Genomic DNA, 18,590 nt, shown 5'->3' on the forward strand with positions numbered 1-18,590 from the left:
TTGATCCAGTTTTCTATGTTTTTGCACCTTGCCTGGAACTCAAGTGGTGAGCTATCTGCTTTTGGATGAGGATATTGGGGTAAAAGAGGTACTATGAAAAGAGGAATGACGGCATGAGAACATGTCACAGATGTGATCTTGCTGCGGCTCTGCTCGATTCTCTGCTTTGGGGCCCTGTGTTTCTATCTGTTGCTTTCCTGCTTTTCATCAGATCTGTCCTAAGGCCGTTGGTAGAAGCTGACCTTGCCTTCTGACCTCACAGCAAATGCCTTTTTACATTGCTAATGGCAAAGCCTAGCTCAGGACCTTACACACCTCTGCCTGCCTTTTGGATTAGAGGTGAGCACTGCTTGACAAGTGATCTTGTGAACTGTAGCCCTTCAGGATCAAATCCAAACAACATCTGAAATCCATTCCTACCAACCTCCTTAATGTGTGAAATCCCTGCCATGCTTTAAGCATAATAGTATTGGGGGATAACCAATCACCTCTGAAAGGACTCTGGGAAAGAAGTGTATTCCCATGTTCTCCAGCAAGCCAGTGTCACTGCTGTGCGTGAGTGTGTGTGCTTAGGTGATAAAATGCACTCTCCCTTGGCTTAAAATGCTTGGCTTTTCTGCGTGCTCATTCTGCTCCTGAGACCCTTTCCCATCAAAGCTGTGCTTCTATTAGGGCCCTGGCTTGACTTAACAATGGGTTCACTGGTCCTTTGCCAGCATCATAAGTCATCCAGCAACTTCATGGGAAGATGCTACGGGAGGTAGCTGATGATGACAATCCTATAAAAACAACAGTTCAGAAAGAACAGCATTTGCCCTTGGGTATCGTGCAATTCTCTCAGAAGTTCAAGTACATCTAGGATGCAGACGGCCTCTGTAAACCCACTCAGATACTTAAGAAATAGAATGGAGTCTTATGGTAACATAGCATTGAGCTTCCTGGCCTTGATATTGCAAGAGACTTGGAGAAGTCCAAGATCGCCTCTTGCCCCCTGAAAATGGCTTCTTTCTGGGCTGCTGATTCTACAGAAACATGCAGAGCTCCTACCAAGTTAGGCTTCGTCCATCATAAGGTAGAACTTTGCCTCAGTCTGAATATGATCTTTCTGAATACTTACAAATATATATATGCAACCCCCACTCATGAATACATAAGGGCTTCATGCATACCAACACATATATACTCCCATATATTTGTACATATAAAAATACATGTATTCTGCACATATGTATATCTACATATCTAGACACATATATACATTTATAGTTTTCTGCTACATTGACAATAAAAGTCTCACAGAACTGCTACAGATAACACTGCAGTATGAAATAATTACAGAGCAAAATGCCTGGCACCATCTGGGATAGTTGAGGGTTCCCCAAGGCCATTCAGTTCTAGCCTATCCTGAGAGTGCTTCACTCCTAGGCTCTGCCCTTGCAAGCCCATTCTGGAACAAATGCTGTGTTTTATGTTTGCTGAGGGAGGGATCTGTGGTTTGATTCCAAATTTTAAAATTGTCAAGATACTGTGTATCTGTGTAGGCCACTTGAAAATACACAGGAGCCCTCTTTGCCTTTCTAAGTTGTACAATGCACCTCCCTCTGAGAGTAGGAAGCTCATTTTGGTGCCCAAGCCAAAACTCTCTGACTCTGGTCCACCGTGAAACCCAGACTCCATGGAACCCCAGCAGGAAGATCTCGATTTGATGGACAGCTGTTGTCTCCAACCTCCTTAATCAGTTTGAAACTCTCCTCAGTTCCTGTGTTTCGGATCATGAGACCAGACTGACCTGGCCCGTGTGGGGTTGGTGCGTCTGCATGGGGAAATGCACTAACCCGAATGTTTCTCTTTGTGTGTGCACCTCTACAGTGTTGTTTACCAGGATGGATTTTATGGTGCAGACATTTATGTAAGTATTCATTAACGTGCATGCCGTCCTCCTTACCTCCAGGAGTCATTCTTTATACAAGTTTGCTCTGAACTCGATGGGTCAAATTTCCTCTTCTGGGTCAAAAGGAAATTCTCATCATGTCTCTCAAGGTAGAAGGGCTGCTGCTCCTGAGCTCAAAGGACTCGGGACTTAATCTTTGAGTTAATGATTTGGACTTGATCAACTTTGGAGTAGATGAACATAACTGCACCCATTTTGAAAAGATGTGCTTTGCCCCCCTCTAGTGCCAAATTAAAAACTCCACCCACAGTGACATTTACTCTAAAGTTCTCAGTGTGCTCTGTGTGTTTTCTGTTGGATATTCACAACAGCAGCTGGTAGTTACCAGCTGCAGAGAACCGAAAGGTATTTTCATGGCTGATAGTTTTTTATGCTTTCCTTACAAATGCAATTATTTATCAACAGTGCTGGGAACAATCCAGTCCTATCTTTTTTCTGAATACAGCAATAAAGAGCTAATTCTGCCACCACAACACGTGTGACCTGGAGGATTAGGCCCCTCTCTAGCCATTTATTCAATTTATTTCTCTAAACAGTTCCTTGATCTAGTAGTATTTGCCAATTAGTCCCATTTCATGAAACTGCTCTTTATGAGGATGTGTCTCATCTTCAGAACCAGGATGAACTCTCCTTACACAGAGAAGCCACATCCTGATGCTCCCATGATGCCACACTAGTGTGATGGAAATAGATATAGAACTGAGTTTAGACTAAGTAGGTAATAGAGGAGTCTGCTATCTCCTCTCTCTCTGTCTCTGTCTCTCTCTGTCTCTCTCTCCCCCCTCTCTCTCTGACACACACACACACACACACTTACAATGTACCATTAATGACCCCAAGTAAGTAAACAGAATCATACTTGGTTTTAATATACTAGACAAGAAAAATCAAACCTTATCTCTGTGCAGATTGATGCTATTTAGTAGAAGGCAGGAGACCCTGATTATTTCACTGTATCCCTTTGAGTCTCACAGTGCTGCAGTTTTGCAGCAAGGTATCCGTCTCCATTAGTGATAGGCTTAGTTTCATTCTGATTGCATCTGAGACACTTGCTGTCACCTGCAGGTTAGTACAGTTTTTGCCCTCTTGCCAGACTAGCATGAATGAACATGTCTTTCATTTATCCTGGGAACAATCGACTTCCTTCTGTCACAAAGCTTAAGCTGCCCCTCCTGTGCCTTTTTCTCCAAAACTTCAGTTCATGCCATTTCGAGTGTGAGGTGGGCAGAGCCTGGTCCTACCCTCAGATATAAAGTGGATTGGAGAGTCGGTCCATAGCCACAGCCTCTGTGGAGCCTGGAATGGGTTTAACCTAGCATCACTGAAACTGGGATTTTACTATTATGTCCTTAAACTTGGGAGGTGGCAGGTTGTACTTAAGAGATAAAATCCACTAGAAATGAAAGTGCCTGTATTAACACCTGTTCAAGAAAAAAGAAGTATGGAAATCACCAACTAATTAAAAAATACTTTAATTTAGCTATCAGTTATTGGCTATGCACCTCTCTGGTCTCAGTTTCTCATATGTGAAATAATTTATTAATTGTTATCTCCCATGAATATTTCAAATGAATTCCCCTTTTCTGGCCTGATAGATTCTTTTGTAACATGAAGAAAATGTTAGACAGGGGCAAGGATGCCACAACAACGGAAAACAGGGCTAGGGAGATGACTCAGTCAGGAAAGTGGCTGTCATGCAAACCTGAGAAACTGCGTTCAGACTGCCAGCACCCAGCCCAGTGAAGCAGTGAGCTCCAGGTTCTGTGAGAGACCCTGCATCACAAAGTAAGGCAGAGATGTGATTGACAGTGGTACCTGATGTCAACCCCTGGCTTCTGCACATGTGTGCACCTCCCCAATATGCATGCATTTGGAGAGGTGGGGAGGGAAAGGGAGAGAGGGAGGGAGAGAGGGAGAGATAGCAGGGAAGGACAGGAGAGATGCTAGCATTGCACACTATGGGTCTTGGGATGCTAGGGGCTACATCAGAAAAATCAGCAGAGCAGAGAGAACAAAGCAGGCTCAGAGGGTCAGCCTGCTACCTTTCTTTTGCTCGCTTAGGAGAGGTGCTAGTCCTGAAAAGAAAAGCTTGCTGCATACTTGAGGGACATTTAGAAGCCTTTGTAAGTCAGAAACTCAAGTACCCTGTGCTGAATGGGGCAGCCCCCAAGGTTATCAGGTGAAGCTTTCAGGAAAAATCAGGATTCATCAGGTTCTACTGCCTGGTGCCTATGTTTTGTAAACTGCTTTCTTTTCAATCTGTCCAACCCATTTCTACTCTTTATATCATAAAAACAATGTGACTTTTCAGGGTCTGTTCCAAATATGTGATGAGGTAACCCTGCTGAAGTACTAGGTTAGCCCTTCACTTGCCCAGTGTTTGTCTTCTAGGCTCATACAGACTACTGTAGCATAGTGCTGCTGAGGGGGTGTGACCCTCTGAGATAGAAGGGACCTAGATCTTGGGACCTCCCACCTCAGAGACAGAGCAGGGGACTACTGGCAACTTTAACTTCAAAGGAAATAAATGGCATGAATTATTTCCTCCACTCTTGAATTCACAGAACAAAGCTCAGACACAGTAGGAACATCATTTTGAATATGTGGATTTAAGCCACAAGTCCCACTGCCCTGCTGAGGTATCTGTCTGAACAGTGAGTCCCACACATTTTAAAGTGATGGGGACTATAGAGATCTCTTGAAAATCATTTCCGATTCTTTCCTATTTAAAGAAAAGTTTTTGACCTAGGCCTACAATTGTATTATAGTATCGTACTATAAATAGATTCGTGGATGTATAATCTGAATCAGTCTCTACTTGAGGTTTAAGGCTCTGATTTTTCTATAATCCATTAGGTAAATAACCAAGTTCCTAGCTTTGGACTTCTCTAATCAAGGCACATTCTTCTTGCGCAAAACCTTCTCCATCCTTCAGCCTATCAGAGAGGGTCATCCACACTCATAGGAGAGAACTCTCTGAAGCCACTACCCTGTATCTTGTGCCCTGATGTCTTCCTCCTCTTGAATTTTTCCTCCATGGTCTCCATCTCCATTCCTCCATCTCAGGAAACAGAGATATATAAGTGTCTGTGTTCACTCCACATCCTTGTTTTTATTCAGTCTGAGAACCCTGCCCTTGGAGGGTACCACTCACACTTTGGATGAGTTTTCTTGCTTCAATTAACCCAATCAAGAAACTCCCAGCAGATATACCCAGAGTTTATTCCCTTAGTAAATCTAGAGGCCCATCAAGTTGATAATTAATTAACCATCACACTCACTCTAATTAAGAAAGTGTCAAATTAAATAATAAAGAAGCAATAGTAAGAGCGATATTAATTGAAAGTTGCAGAAATAGACTTCTCCAGACCTAGAGAGCCAGGCCCTCCATTTATGATTGAAACCGTAGGTATCACAAAGCTAGACACTGACCAAGGAGTAGGAAATAAGTCTTGGTTGACATTTGCAAGGAGGCTCAAAGAAGAGACAGCATGTGATCCAAAACCATTTGGATTGAAAATGAATAGAGGGATAGAGAGAACTAGTGATAAAGCACTGGGACTGTGAAGTATTCCTGGTGGGAGCTGGGGTGAGGCAGTAGGAAATCAGGCAGTAGGATAAAGTGGGGGGAGGAAGGAGAAAAAAGGACTAGCATATTAATATCACCCAGCGTATTAACAATACCCCCATGCTTCTGAAGAGAAGGAGAAACATGTAAGCCCTGCTCCTAGCATGCACATCTCAACCTTCCAGCTCATGCCATGCTGCTCTTTTGTTAGAGCTCCTGGTTGGTTCCCTATCTCAGCAAAACTGTTCCTTCACTCAAGTCACACTCACAGTGACTAGATGTGCTCATTCCATGCTGAGCCTGGAGCTTTGGGAACAGAGATCATGAGTCCTCCAATTTAAACCCCAAGCCTTTTCTTCCCAAGACTTTGTGTTGACAGGGGTCTGAGTGGGGATGAGCATTCGGGGTCCAGGTGGGAGTCAGCATTAGGCTGGCCATCCTTGGTCACTAGGAAGACACAACAGTTCATAGGGAAATTAAGAGGCAGAGCATACTTAGCATCCAGTCCACACCACAGCATCTCCGCCTCGCTACAACCCAAGAGACAGAAACTTTACCACCTCCATGTTCTTCAGAAGGGGAAGGTTTTCCCCCAGAAAAATTTATGGTTGAAGGAGTTTATTCCCAAAATTTCCCCGACACTGAGTCTTGTGCATCCACGATCTGTAAACAGAGTTCAACACCTAATCACTGGACAACAGCTTAGTTCACAGTGGTAGAATTCAGTAAGAGAAAGGGAGAGAATATGAAGATAATATAGAGATTATAAGGGAGTGGGACTGAAGAGACGGCTCTGCAATTAAGAGCATTTACTGTTCAGTCCTGAAGGTCAGTGTCCAGGCCTTGGAAACCACGGAACAAGCTGAGGAGTTAGAGAGAATTCTGGCCTCACTCTCTGCCCAAGACACATCCACTCAGACAGACAGACAGACCGATGGATGGGTGGACAGAAAGAAAAAAAGGAAGGAAGGAAGGAAGGAAGGAAGGAAGGAAGGAAGGAAGGAAGGAAGGAAGGAAGGAAGGAAGGAAGGAGGGTGGAAGGTGAAAGGAAGGAAAATAAGATTAAGGGAAAGAGGCATATCTAAAGGGTCTAGTAAACCACTAGTCAATAATATCTGAAACATTCAAATGAGCAATGGAAACTAGGAAGAAAGGTAAGAAGAGAGACAGGAAAGAGCGGGAGAGGGAAAGGAGGAGGGGATGAGAGGGGATTAAAATACATTTGGGTGAGTGTAGCTCCATGCTCTCAGATTTTGGAAGAGGAAAGTTAACTGGAATTAAAGAGAAAGAAAGTCAGATGACATTTTAGATGTATATACAGATGCATAGGGCAAGTCCCCAAATGACTTCAAATATCAACACTTCACTATCTGCCACGGAAGCCAGAGACTTAGTTCTCTTCCATCTCAGTGACACACATGAAATAGCCCCACAGGCAACTGTTTCCTTCCATAGCCCTTCTCAATCTGTATGAGGCTCTACTGAGGTGAGGCCTGAGTTAAGCACAGTAAAAGATGTATGGACCACACGTAGCTGTCCTATGTGCACCCACAGACTCACTGGACAAGGCTATTTAAAATACCGCAGAAGCCCTCAGTATGATCAATGCAATTGTGAGGTGCCTTTTTTGCTGTGTGAGTAGAAATGACTAAACTTGCTGTGTCAGTCTGGGTTGTCCCTGAAAGGTTATATTAGCCCCTAAGTCATTGACATCAAAACTAAATCTTCAAGTAAGGCAGAAAATTCCAACCATGAGATAAGAGAAATTCATAAAACTGAAACTGTTGGGGTGCAGGGTGAAAGGTGAGAAGCCATGAAATTATCCTTTTATCTTCTTAAAAACAAATATTGGTATATCCCAAATGCAGGCCACACAGTTTGAGCTTCATGGTCACTTTCCTTATAACTGTCAATGCTAGAATTTTCAAGTCCAGGACTGGACCCTGCCTCGTCCCATTTCAGTTTGGCCAGTTGCTCTCAATACTGAACTAAAAGAAGCAAACTTGGAAATGAATTGCTCCAGGGTTGTGTCTGATTTGTGCACTTTCTTTTATTTATTTCATTTTTTTTTTGCATTGAAAACATTACATCTCTGTTTCCTTATAGAGTAGTGTATCAAGAGCCAGTGTATGGCAATAAATTGCTACAGGTATGAACTCCTGACTGATGGAAAACACTCATCACGGTGGTTGTGGGTTTGCTCTGAAATCCTGACTAACAAGATGATTCTCGGGAGGGCAAGTGTTCTCTAACATAGAGCAGCAGAGCCTTGACTGAATTTTCCAGTTTTAATGCAGATTTATCCTGTTACTTCTGATATGTCCACAATGGGGAATTCCTTCCAGATATCAACATTGTATATGTCGACTTGGATGGAACATGAATTTGACATTTTAGAGGTCTAATGTGGCTTTTAATTTCTTGAATTATAAATATTAAAAAACAATTTTTAAAAATGGCCAGGAAGACAGCTCAGGTAAAAACTGCTAAGGCCTGATGACCTACTTGAGTTTGAGTCACAGAAACCCAGGTAAATGGAGAGCCTTGACTCCTGCAAGTTTTCCTCTGACCTCTATGTGCACATATATGCACATCACATATGTACACACCACACAATACACCACACACACACACACACACACACACACACACACCTACATACCACTGCATGCACATATGTACACCCCACAGCACACATACCACAACACACACATACACACATACCACAGCATACACACCACACTACATGCACACAGACACATACCACACCACATGCACATATCCACATCTACTACATGCATACTGTGGTATGTATGTACAAAACACACATACACACACACACACATACACACCATATCACATGCACACACACATTCACTACATGTACATATACACACATACAAATAAAACAGCAACAACAACAATAATAACAATAAATCCATCAGATATAAATCCATCAGAAGAAAGAACTTTCAAATTAAGGAGATGGCTCACCATGTAAAGCACTTGCTGTGCAAATATGAGGACCAAAGTTTGACTCCCCCAGAAACCAGATAAAGCCAGATATAGCACCACTTGTCTGTCTCATCACTGCTGTGGAAAGATAAGGCAAAGACATGGGTTTCCAAGAAGCCCACAGAGCAGCTTGCCTGGTGTACATAGAAATCAGCAACAAGGTTCAAGGCATGGGCCAACACCCAAGGTAATGTCCATACCTACACCGTGGCATGTGTATACATGCACACCCTCACAGGCCACAATGGGAGGATTGTAGGATTTGTTAGAAAAGATTTTCTCCATAATCATTGGTAGGTTCTTTGAATACACTAGAATCTTTAAATCAAAAACTTCATATACCTCCAGCTGTGAGGTACTGCATAGCTAATATCTCCTGTACTTCTCCCTGCTTCACGGGAGGTATCCAGACATTTTCATTCCACTTGCTAACCCTACCTCAAACCAGTAAATCTGTAGGAAGGTTGAAAAGAAAAAAGAAAAAGAAAAGAAAAAAGTCAACTCATCCGTCCACCACTGGCAAAGACTCTTCAAATGTCTTCTATAGCTACCATCAAACATGCAGTGGAGGGAGAAAGACGGTACTCCAGATGGCTCTGTGCCATAGGACTCTCTATCCCAGCACTTACGAATCAGAGGCAGGAGGACTGCAAGCTTAATGTTGCTACTAGCATGGGCCAGTTAATGAGATACTGTTTTAAACCCTGACATCAGAAGAAGGCTTGGATTTGTAGGTCTTTGATAGAGCACTTGCCTAATATGAATAAAGCCCTGGGTTCATTCTCCATTAAATGCACATGCAAATGTACAGATGGGCATGTACACATACACACACACATGCATACACACATGCACATGTACATGCGCACGCACACATTATAAGTGGAATAGATAAAACTGTACTGTACTTTCTTCCCCCTTTTGGTTTTGAGAAGGAAAATAATCTCCTCTTCCATGATACTATTTTTGTCACTAGGTCTGGAGGCACCAGACTTACCAAGACCTAGGTCTGCTGACCTCAAACAGAAGCAGACCTCATTTTTCAGACATCAGCAAAAACTATGCACAAGCTCTGGCTCTGCTCAGCAAGCTGCAGAGCACAGGGCAACACAGCTCATCTGAGTCACCTTTTAGAAAAGCAAATTAAAGCAATTTGTATCTGTGGGCTATTTTACAGTGTATGCATATACACTAAGTTAAGGCATAGCTCCACTGGTGCTAAAATATAGATTTCATGCAGAAGAGAACTAGAAAAGACTACGTACAGTATAGACAGGTGGCATGATCAAGCCACCAAATCCTTCTCACCCCAATATCACATATTACAGGTAACAACAATACTATAGCCACCAGCCCAATAGATGCTTACATTTAAATACAATTACCTAGTAACTGAGGTACTCCTTTGATAAAGGGCTTGCTCTGCAAGTTGGAAGAACTGAGATCAGAACTGAGGGGTTTTGAGTTTCTTTTGTTTATTTGTTTGTTTGGGTTTTTTTGTTTGTTTTTTGAGGTTTTTTTGTTTGGTTGGTTGGTTGGTTTTTTGGGTTTTTTTTTTGGCTTTTGGTTTTTGGTTTTNGGTTTTTGTTTGTTTGTTTGTTTTGGCTTTTCAAGACAGGGTTTTTCTGTATAGCCCTGGCTGTCCTGGAACTCACTCTGTAGACCAGGCTGGTCTCAAACTCAAATATCTGACTGCCTCTGCCTCCCAAGTGCTGAGATTAAAGGCATTCCTGGCTTCTTTGTTTGATTTTTAAATCCAAGCATTAAGGCATCATCTCTTTCTAATCTCAGAGCTAGAAAGGCAGGCAGAAGGTTCTAGACTAATGAGAGACCACACCCCATCTCAGAAAAGAAAAGAGAAACAGACGAGGGGGGGGGAGAGAGAGAGAGAGAGAGCGAGAGAGAGAGAGAGAGAGAGAGAGAGAGAGAGAGAGAGAGAGAGAGTCTGGTGTAACTGTAATTGCAGTGTTTGTGAGGTAGAGACAGAAGGATAACAAGTTCAAAGCTTGCTTGGCCTACAGAATCAGCTCAAGGCCAATTTTATATTTATAAGACACTGTCACAAAATAAAAAGTAAACAAGTTTTTTTTCTTTTTCCTTTCTTTCTTTCTTTTTTTCTNTATGACAGACTTGGGAAATAGCTAAATGGTGTAGCATTTCTTCAGCATTTACTAGATCCTAGTACCACAATGTAAATGACAAGGTAAAAGCAAATCAAATTAATGAAAGATAAGTAAATTGAATCTTCAATTAATTGTAGTTCCCACACTCCAAGTGATAAGAAAACACTTAAGATGGTTGGCCCCCATGCTGGACAAAACACAAGCAGAACATCACACTCATTCCATGTGACCTGTTTATCAAGGCCCACTCCACTTACGTTAACAATATCGGCAGACTAGAACACTGAATTTGAAGGATACTTGATAAAAGATTGAGAGATGGTTCCATAGCTCTGAGTGCTAGCTGCCGTTAGAGGGCCAGTGTTCAGTTCTCAGCCATGACCTCAGGGGGATCCAACTGCCTGTAACTATACATCCAGGGGACCCAGTGTCCTCTTCTGACCTATGTAGGTACATGCAAGCATGTGAATGTCATGTATTTACACAAATACACATGAATAAAAATTGAAACCTCAACTTGACTGGAAGGTAGCCCAATCGATGCAGTGCTCCCTGGCAAGCATGAACCCTGGAGCTCTCCAGCTCCTTCAGGAAGGAGGCATGGTCAAATGCAGATGGAATTCCAGTGCCTGAAGGAAAGGACACTGGGTTATTGGAAACTCAAGTTAATCCTTAATTTCATAGCAAGCGTGAAGCTAGCCTGTGCTACATTTCATCCTGTCTCAAAAAAACAAGGCAAAACAAAAGAGAATACTCAAATGCAAAAATCCCAAGTAAGAGAATTACCCTATGGTATTGATCACTTACGCCTGCTTGCCATAGACTGATTTCCTCTCAATGGTGAAGCCATCAGTAAATATAAGAGAGAAAGATGATTACCAAACTGATAGTTGATCTTTCGTAGGAGAAAAGGAAGGAAGAAATATTATAATCAAATTATAATCTTAAAAATAAAATTCACAAAAATAAAAAAGTAAGCTTTAAAATACTATGGTGTAGGCATCTATAAGGCACAGTTACATTCCCATGCTGAATGTCAATTCTGTAGGCAGCAAAACGCATCTGAGTTTCCCCATTCACCTGGTAGACATGTTTCCTATTTGTATAATTCTTACCCAATCTCATGGCAGACCCTTCTGCCAACCTGAGGGAAAGGGAAAGATGTGTAATCTGAGCCATACCATTTAAAATTTACTCAGAACCTTTAGGGGTTCTTTCCATATCTGGACAGACAGACAGACAGACAGACAGACATACACAAACATACACACACACACACACACACACACACTTTATCCAGTTGCTGCTAACACCTCACAGGCATTGGCTGATCTGTTCTAACTCCTTCCTATATCATTAAATTTAATGCACATTCCCGCATATTTCTATCATTCTGATATACCATGAAACCCGAGAAAAATAGTGAGGCAGATTAAACGAGCAACTCTAGAAACCGGTGCCCTGGCTTCTCCTTGGCCAGGCGTCCTCCTCCTCTGGAGTTCAGTGCCAGTCTGACACCTGCTTTGTTTTTATCACTTTTCAGCACATTTAATGAGCTCTCCCATCCCTCATTAGAGAACACAGTGTTAGGAGTACCAGGTGGTGTCTGGCTAAGACCTTTTTTGTTTTAAATTACACATTTTTTTTCCTTAAGGAAAGCTGACACAAAAACTCCTGGCTCTGTATTATTGGTGATTATCCACCAAGATGTCTTGGGTGTCCTGGTACATGATGGAAGATTCTAGTGAGAAGCAGTGGCAGAAACTATTGAGAGCTGTTTCCTGCGTGTTTAAAGTAACTTTTTGCAGCTTCCCTTCATCCCTATGTACGAGGCCACATGTATGTCGCTTGTCAACTTGGCCCTCCCATCATTGGGCATTTTGCAGTTGTCAGCCCTCTGACCCAGCACTCTACCCTGAGCTAGTCCCTCACAGTGTGGGTGAGAACCCATACCTTGGAGGATTGCAGTACTGTGCATTCTCATTAGATCTTGAGTAAGCCCCCGTTGCCTCTGGATACTGGGTCTGGTGTGTTAATTGTGCTGAGATTGTTCCAGGGTGGCTGACACATTGCCCTGGTCTGTTGAGCAAGCTGTTCTTTTCTGGGTTTTATAATCAATGCTCCACTGCACACAGTTCCTCCTCAATAAGCCCATTTGTGCTTCCTCTTTGCTTAATTGAACAATGGCAATTACTGGTACACAGAACTACATGTTAATTATTTTCCTTTGCAGATTTTTTCTCTTCATGATTTTATTTACAAATTGAAAGGCTTTATCATAGTCCCCTCCCCTGAGCCAAATTCTGTGTCTGAATGTGTGTGAGAAGTGTAATATGTGTGACCTGTAGCTGTGTGATTATGTCTGACCTGTTACATGTATGATACATGTAGCAAGCAGCAGTGTGATATTTTTAGCTGAGAAGACAGAATATTTGACAATGGTTCACTTTTGAAATAATTATGGAGTGTTAATAAAGCTTCTACAAAACCATCCGTGAAGAAATGACTACACACACTCACACACATACACACACACACACTCACACACACACATACATACACAAACACACACACATGCACACAGTTACTAAGGAATTTACTGATCTGGTTTCTACAATCAATATGAGACAGAAGAGTGCTTACTTTTTATAAAGAAAAGAAATGATCAAAGATTATTTAATAAATTTTAGATTAATATTTGGTAAGTTATGGTAAAGGATGGTCATTTCTGAAAACCTGGAAAGTTCAGAAAAGTAGAAAGAATATTTACTCCTCACCCGAGACCATCACTATTAACACTTAGGTGCATTTCTTCCAAAGGGCACGGGGTTCTGCCTTCAGACGATGTGCTTAGGATTTCTAACTTTTAACACACTGCCAGGCCTGGTCTTCAGCCTCCTCTCTCTGCGGTGTTTTTGACTTCTGCTCTAAGCTTTCATTAACCTCAACCTTGGACGGGTGGACTTGGGTTCCTGCTGTGCTGGTGTGGGCTCCTGACCCTGGGTGTCACTGCACCGGGCTCTGCATTGCTAAGCCTCCTCTCTTCTTGTATTGTAGGGTGGTTATGCTGCGTACCGCTATGCCCAGCCCACCCCTGCCACTGCCGCTGCCTACAGTGACAGGTAAGGGCCTTCCTTCTCTAGATGACTTGAAGACAACTGGTGGGGCAGGATTCTTATTTGGTCTTGCTTGAAAAAAATGCATGACTACTGAGGAGGAAACCCCTAAAAGTTAGTTCCTGTGGTGAAGCTCTCCACAGGCTACTTGAAGAGAAGATGGATGCTTAAGCCTTGCTCGTTGTGAACTCCTCACCCTGTTTGATGTAAGGCTGAGAAAATCTGCTCTATCCCTGGATAGCTACTTTTCAGGTCTCCTTATTCCTATATCCATGTATTTTGTACATGCAAACACACACACACACACACACACACACACACACACACACAGAGCAGTACACCCTTCCCATGGCCTTCTCTGTAAGACCATAGCCTCATGTAGCTCATAGGAAGAAGAGGAGAAGGTAATAAGCCTTTTCCATATGACCCTCAGGAGAACATTTCCCTCTGCTCCACTGAATTCAAAATAAAGGAATGGGCAGTACACCTGGCTTTCCTAAGGCGATTCATTGACCTTGGCAGTACCCACACTTACAAACGTAAGCCCAATTTCATATGCACTGCACACCTCACCTGCAGACTGGCAGCTGGAGGTACAGAAGTGTATTGGAGAAATGCAGAATTTTGGATGGATGTGTGTGAATGCCTTGGTCCCCAGGCTTTGGCGATATGGTGGTTTCTAAACAGCTATAGCTATTTCTATATAGGTGCCGTGGTGGGGGCAGGGCAGCAAACCAACTGAAAAACCCAAAATATGTGTGTTTCCATATTGAATGCGATTTCCTGGCTCTATTCTCTGAGGACATCAATGTGAATGTCAGGTGCTCTGCATGCAAGAATGTCCCGAGGGTGCTTATTTTCGTGATGACTATTTTAATTTGAGGATTTGTTTCATGAATAAAATAATAATGGTAACGATTTGCATGTGTGGCTGAGGCATGCTGGGTCAGACAGGTAAGCAAGCAGGCAAGGGGTGTGGCCCGTGAATGGGAACTGTCAGAAGACACTGGGCTCCAACCTGGCTTTCAGCAATGCAGTAATGCAGTACCTCACAGGTTGCTGTGGTGCACTTTTCCTGCGCCTTCATCCCATTTCTCACAAGAAGACTTGCTATGGCGCAGCAGCTGCAGAATTCTCCTGCAGTTTAATAAAGCAAAGAAATCCCTGAATTTAAGATGCCGTACTTAGCTGCACGCACAAACTCATCAAAAATGAGCTAAGATCTGCTGTCTGGCTATACACAGGAATTATCCCTGTTTTCTCACGAGTACTCATAACCCATTTTCCAAATTGTGGAGAATCTTCAAAGAAATCCAAGCCACTGGCCAGACACACTTGTAAATACATGAATTATCCATTTAACTAATCATCAGTTGGCAAGAGGCAAGATGCTTCATGCAAATTATTATCTTCAGTATTTTCTGACACCGGCTAGGACAACTGAGAGGGTCACAAAGGCTAATACAAATGATGACAATCTTGAAATACTTGAGATCATTCAACAAATAAAAAGGCTTAAATGTTATTAAATTCCAAGTACTGTAGATCCACACAGTCTCAATTGTAATGTGGCTCAGCTACAGCCCTTAATTATTTTATGAAAATATCTCTAGATGCTAAATTCTCAAACGCCCACTTTGTATGTAATTATAATCATAGTAACTTTAGCCTGCTGTATAATTATAAGAATCTTAAACAGATTTACTTCTTTGAGTGTTTATCTTGCTTCTCCTAAGAATAAGTGCATTTAGCCCGAAGTTGAAAGAAGGTTAATTACAAGGATAGGCTTTAAATCGCCTTCTTCAATAAGACTAATTTAGACACTTGATAAAAAAACAAACAAACAACATTTAATACTATTCTTAGAGTTACTGAGGAGGCTCACCATATCCCCTTGCATCCATTTGAAACTGTGAAGATTCTCTGCATTGTGGAACACCATGTATGTAAATATCTGTATAAAATCTACAATTTTAAAATTATTGAGAGTTCTCATTGGTGACATATTCTACTGAAAAAATTACCCTCATTTTTTGATTGGTAAATCTTTAATAACTGCAATTCCCAGTTCAGTCTAACAGTTGCAGATGAAGGAACACACTAACTATATTCTTTTCCATGTAATTGGCCTCTTGCTGTTTATTAGCGATTTTTGCACATTAGGTCCTCTTGGTTGCTGTGGAAATTGATTACTGGCTCTATTTAACTTTATTGTGAGCAGAATACTTGTCACCTATAGAATTATTCATTGAGGTAAATTCAGTAATAGGTGAATTACCAGAAAACAATCTCTAAAACGAGATTTCTGGTTTGATTTATCATTATTAAGCAGTGGTACCTTTTATTTTTAATCAATGCAGACAAGGAAAGGGTTTTATGAAAAAAAATACAGTCGGGGGGACTGGGGGAATTATCAGAGTAGCTTTTGAATCTCTACTAAAGATGCAGAAGTTATCCAGGGCAATGCTAAATTGTTGCAATTTTATACTATCAGATCAGAGTATCTATAGGATCAGACCCTTCCTTCCTCATCTCTGGAAGACAGATAGAAAGACAAAGAGATAAACTTCTAAAACAAAAGAAGCCCTTTCAAACTTGAAGGGAAAACAGCCAAGTGGAAAAAATTTGAGAAATAGTCACTGGTTGTCAATTTAATCAAAAGCAACACAGCAATATCCCTTCACTGTGACTGACTCTTCAGCCTTCTCCAAAGTGGAGACAAATCTGCTTTGCTACCCCAATCTGACCCTCACCCACTGGTAGAATTTTGTCTTTACTCAACCCAAATTACACCCTTATGAAATTAAAGATATAGGAACCCTTTGAGAAGTGACCAGCAGTAACCTCAGTACTGCCTGGCAGTTCTTTAATGGGTACCTTGCAGCTCTCTGCCCACCATCTTCCTGCGTAAATGATCACATGTTGACAGTCTCAGAGCATCCCAAAAGTCTCTGGGTATTGACCTTCTGAATGAAGACCATTTGCCCAGGCCAAGCTTTTTCCAAGTCCCAAAGATTGAACTGAACTTAGGTAACATCACAGCTTCATTGATGAATTGAGTGGGGATAGGTGAACAGCATTCTTTGACATTTTACAGATATTTGGTAAACACTTGACCTGAACAATTCTTTATTTGGTTAATATCTTGCTTTGGTGTAATGGAAGCCAACTGTCCAGACTCTCAAGGAGATTGTTTTCTGAGCTTGAACCAATCAAAGCATGGCGGTGGGGCCTGTGGTCATCTGGTCATTGCATGCCACTTGGTGTTGCTGATGTGTTTGTGGTATGTATGTGCTGGGTTGGACAGGTCCATCACATTAGCTCCATGAATGGCTTGCTTGGAATAAGCCTGGGGTGCAGGTATCTCTTTAGATTGACTCTTGGTTTCTTGTGTTTTATGGCTTGGTCCTTGTTGCATCTTTTGGCTGTCCATCTGGGAGGTGGGAAGAAGGGAAGTTCTCTGTTCAATGAATTATGCCACTCATAGTGGGAGAATATACGATGTGTATATAGCATTGACAAAATACTCTGCCTAGGAAGACAAAGCCTGGTCATGCTTGTTCTGCTTGCTGATACTCTAACATTCCTTAAGGATTGGTGCATGAAAGTGTTCTCCACATTAGGAAAGAGAGGAGTTAGACACAGAGTGGGTAGAACAGAACTAAGAGCAAAATGCTTTACTGTCTAGCAAGTTTAACAATAAATATGGTTGCATCAGGGAATGTTCTTTCTATCAATTAAAACATAATTTTCTTTTCAAATGAATGTAGTATTTTTTAATACGAAGGTAGTACATAATACTGAAAATTGAGGCATAACAATCTATCACTTAAGAAAGATTTCTATTAAGTTCTGTGCAGATGAGAAAAATATGCTCATTGGAAAATTATTGTCTCTCAGTAGACACATTTAGGAAATCAGTTTACATTAAAAATTGATTAATTTATCAAATACTTTTTTCCTAAATATATTTTCTTACATTTTTATTATAATGAGGGTTTTTGAGTTCCATTATATATATATACATATATATATATAATGTATAATATATATATAATGTAAACAAGAAAAATGTATTCTGGAACACAGATAGAATGGAACCTTCACAATTATGTAAAGATATCTTCTGAGTAAGAGATGCTCATTAAAAGTCAACAGAAACTATAAAGCATTTACTTACTCTAAAGATCTACAAATGACAGAGTGGGATTGACATAGGAGTGCAGAACCAGGCCACACAGGCATCCCTAGACTAAGTAAGATGCTGCAAGTGATAGGGTTTTGCTTTCAATTTATCCTTCCTCATTTTTTGTTTTTATATGATAAGAAAGGATAATACTGAAAGGATAATACAATTCCATATATCTCAACCTAAAGTAAACCCAAGCAAAATCTTGTCATTTTACCTCATCTTAGAAACTTCCGAGAATTTGGAGAGAAATCTCAGAACAAGAAAGTCAGGACTTGAATTCAGGTAGTCATGATGGGTGCTGAGCACCATTCAGACCTGGAACTTGTCAGCTGGTCTTATGGAATAGAGGATCCATTTCAGAGAGATATAGATTAGCATCTTTCTTAAATTGTCATAGGCATAAGTTGATATGTCTTGGCATCATGTTTAAAAGTATATAGTTGATAGAGACAGAAATAGAAACATACATAGATGGGGAAATGGATAGATGGATGTGAAGAGAAATGGGTGGTTTTTAGATCCATGTTTGGGTGGAATGAAAGCCAGAAGGAAGAAGGAAAACAGGAAGGAAGGAAGGAAGGAAGGAAGGAAGGAAGGAAGGAAGGAAGGAAGGAAGGAAGGAAGG

The 18,590-nt window shown here is 41.4% G+C and overlaps 1 protein-coding gene across 22 annotated transcripts in view; it reads left to right on the forward strand.

The window, feature by feature from the left end:
- Nucleotides 1–18,590, forward strand: part of Rbfox1 (RNA binding fox-1 homolog 1) — a 1,640,850-nt gene that overhangs the window by 1,591,107 nt on the left and 31,153 nt on the right. For 17 of the 22 annotated variants that reach the window (XM_029470798.1, XM_029470790.1, XM_029470801.1 and 14 more), the window contains 2 exons: nt 1,870–1,909; nt 13,715–13,779. In XM_029470798.1, coding sequence (XP_029326658.1) covers nt 1,870–1,909; nt 13,715–13,779 — 105 coding nt within the window. Of the gene's footprint in view, nt 1–1,869; nt 1,910–7,625; nt 7,669–13,714; nt 13,780–18,590 lie in introns of all 22 variants that reach the window. The other 5 variants (XM_029470804.1, XM_029470788.1, XM_021184442.2 and 2 more) reach the window with 1 other exon arrangement.

Source organism: Mus caroli, chromosome 16 (assembly GCF_900094665.2).
Source record: "Mus caroli chromosome 16, CAROLI_EIJ_v1.1, whole genome shotgun sequence".
In the NCBI taxonomy this organism is placed as follows: Eukaryota; Metazoa; Chordata; class Mammalia; order Rodentia; family Muridae; genus Mus; species Mus caroli.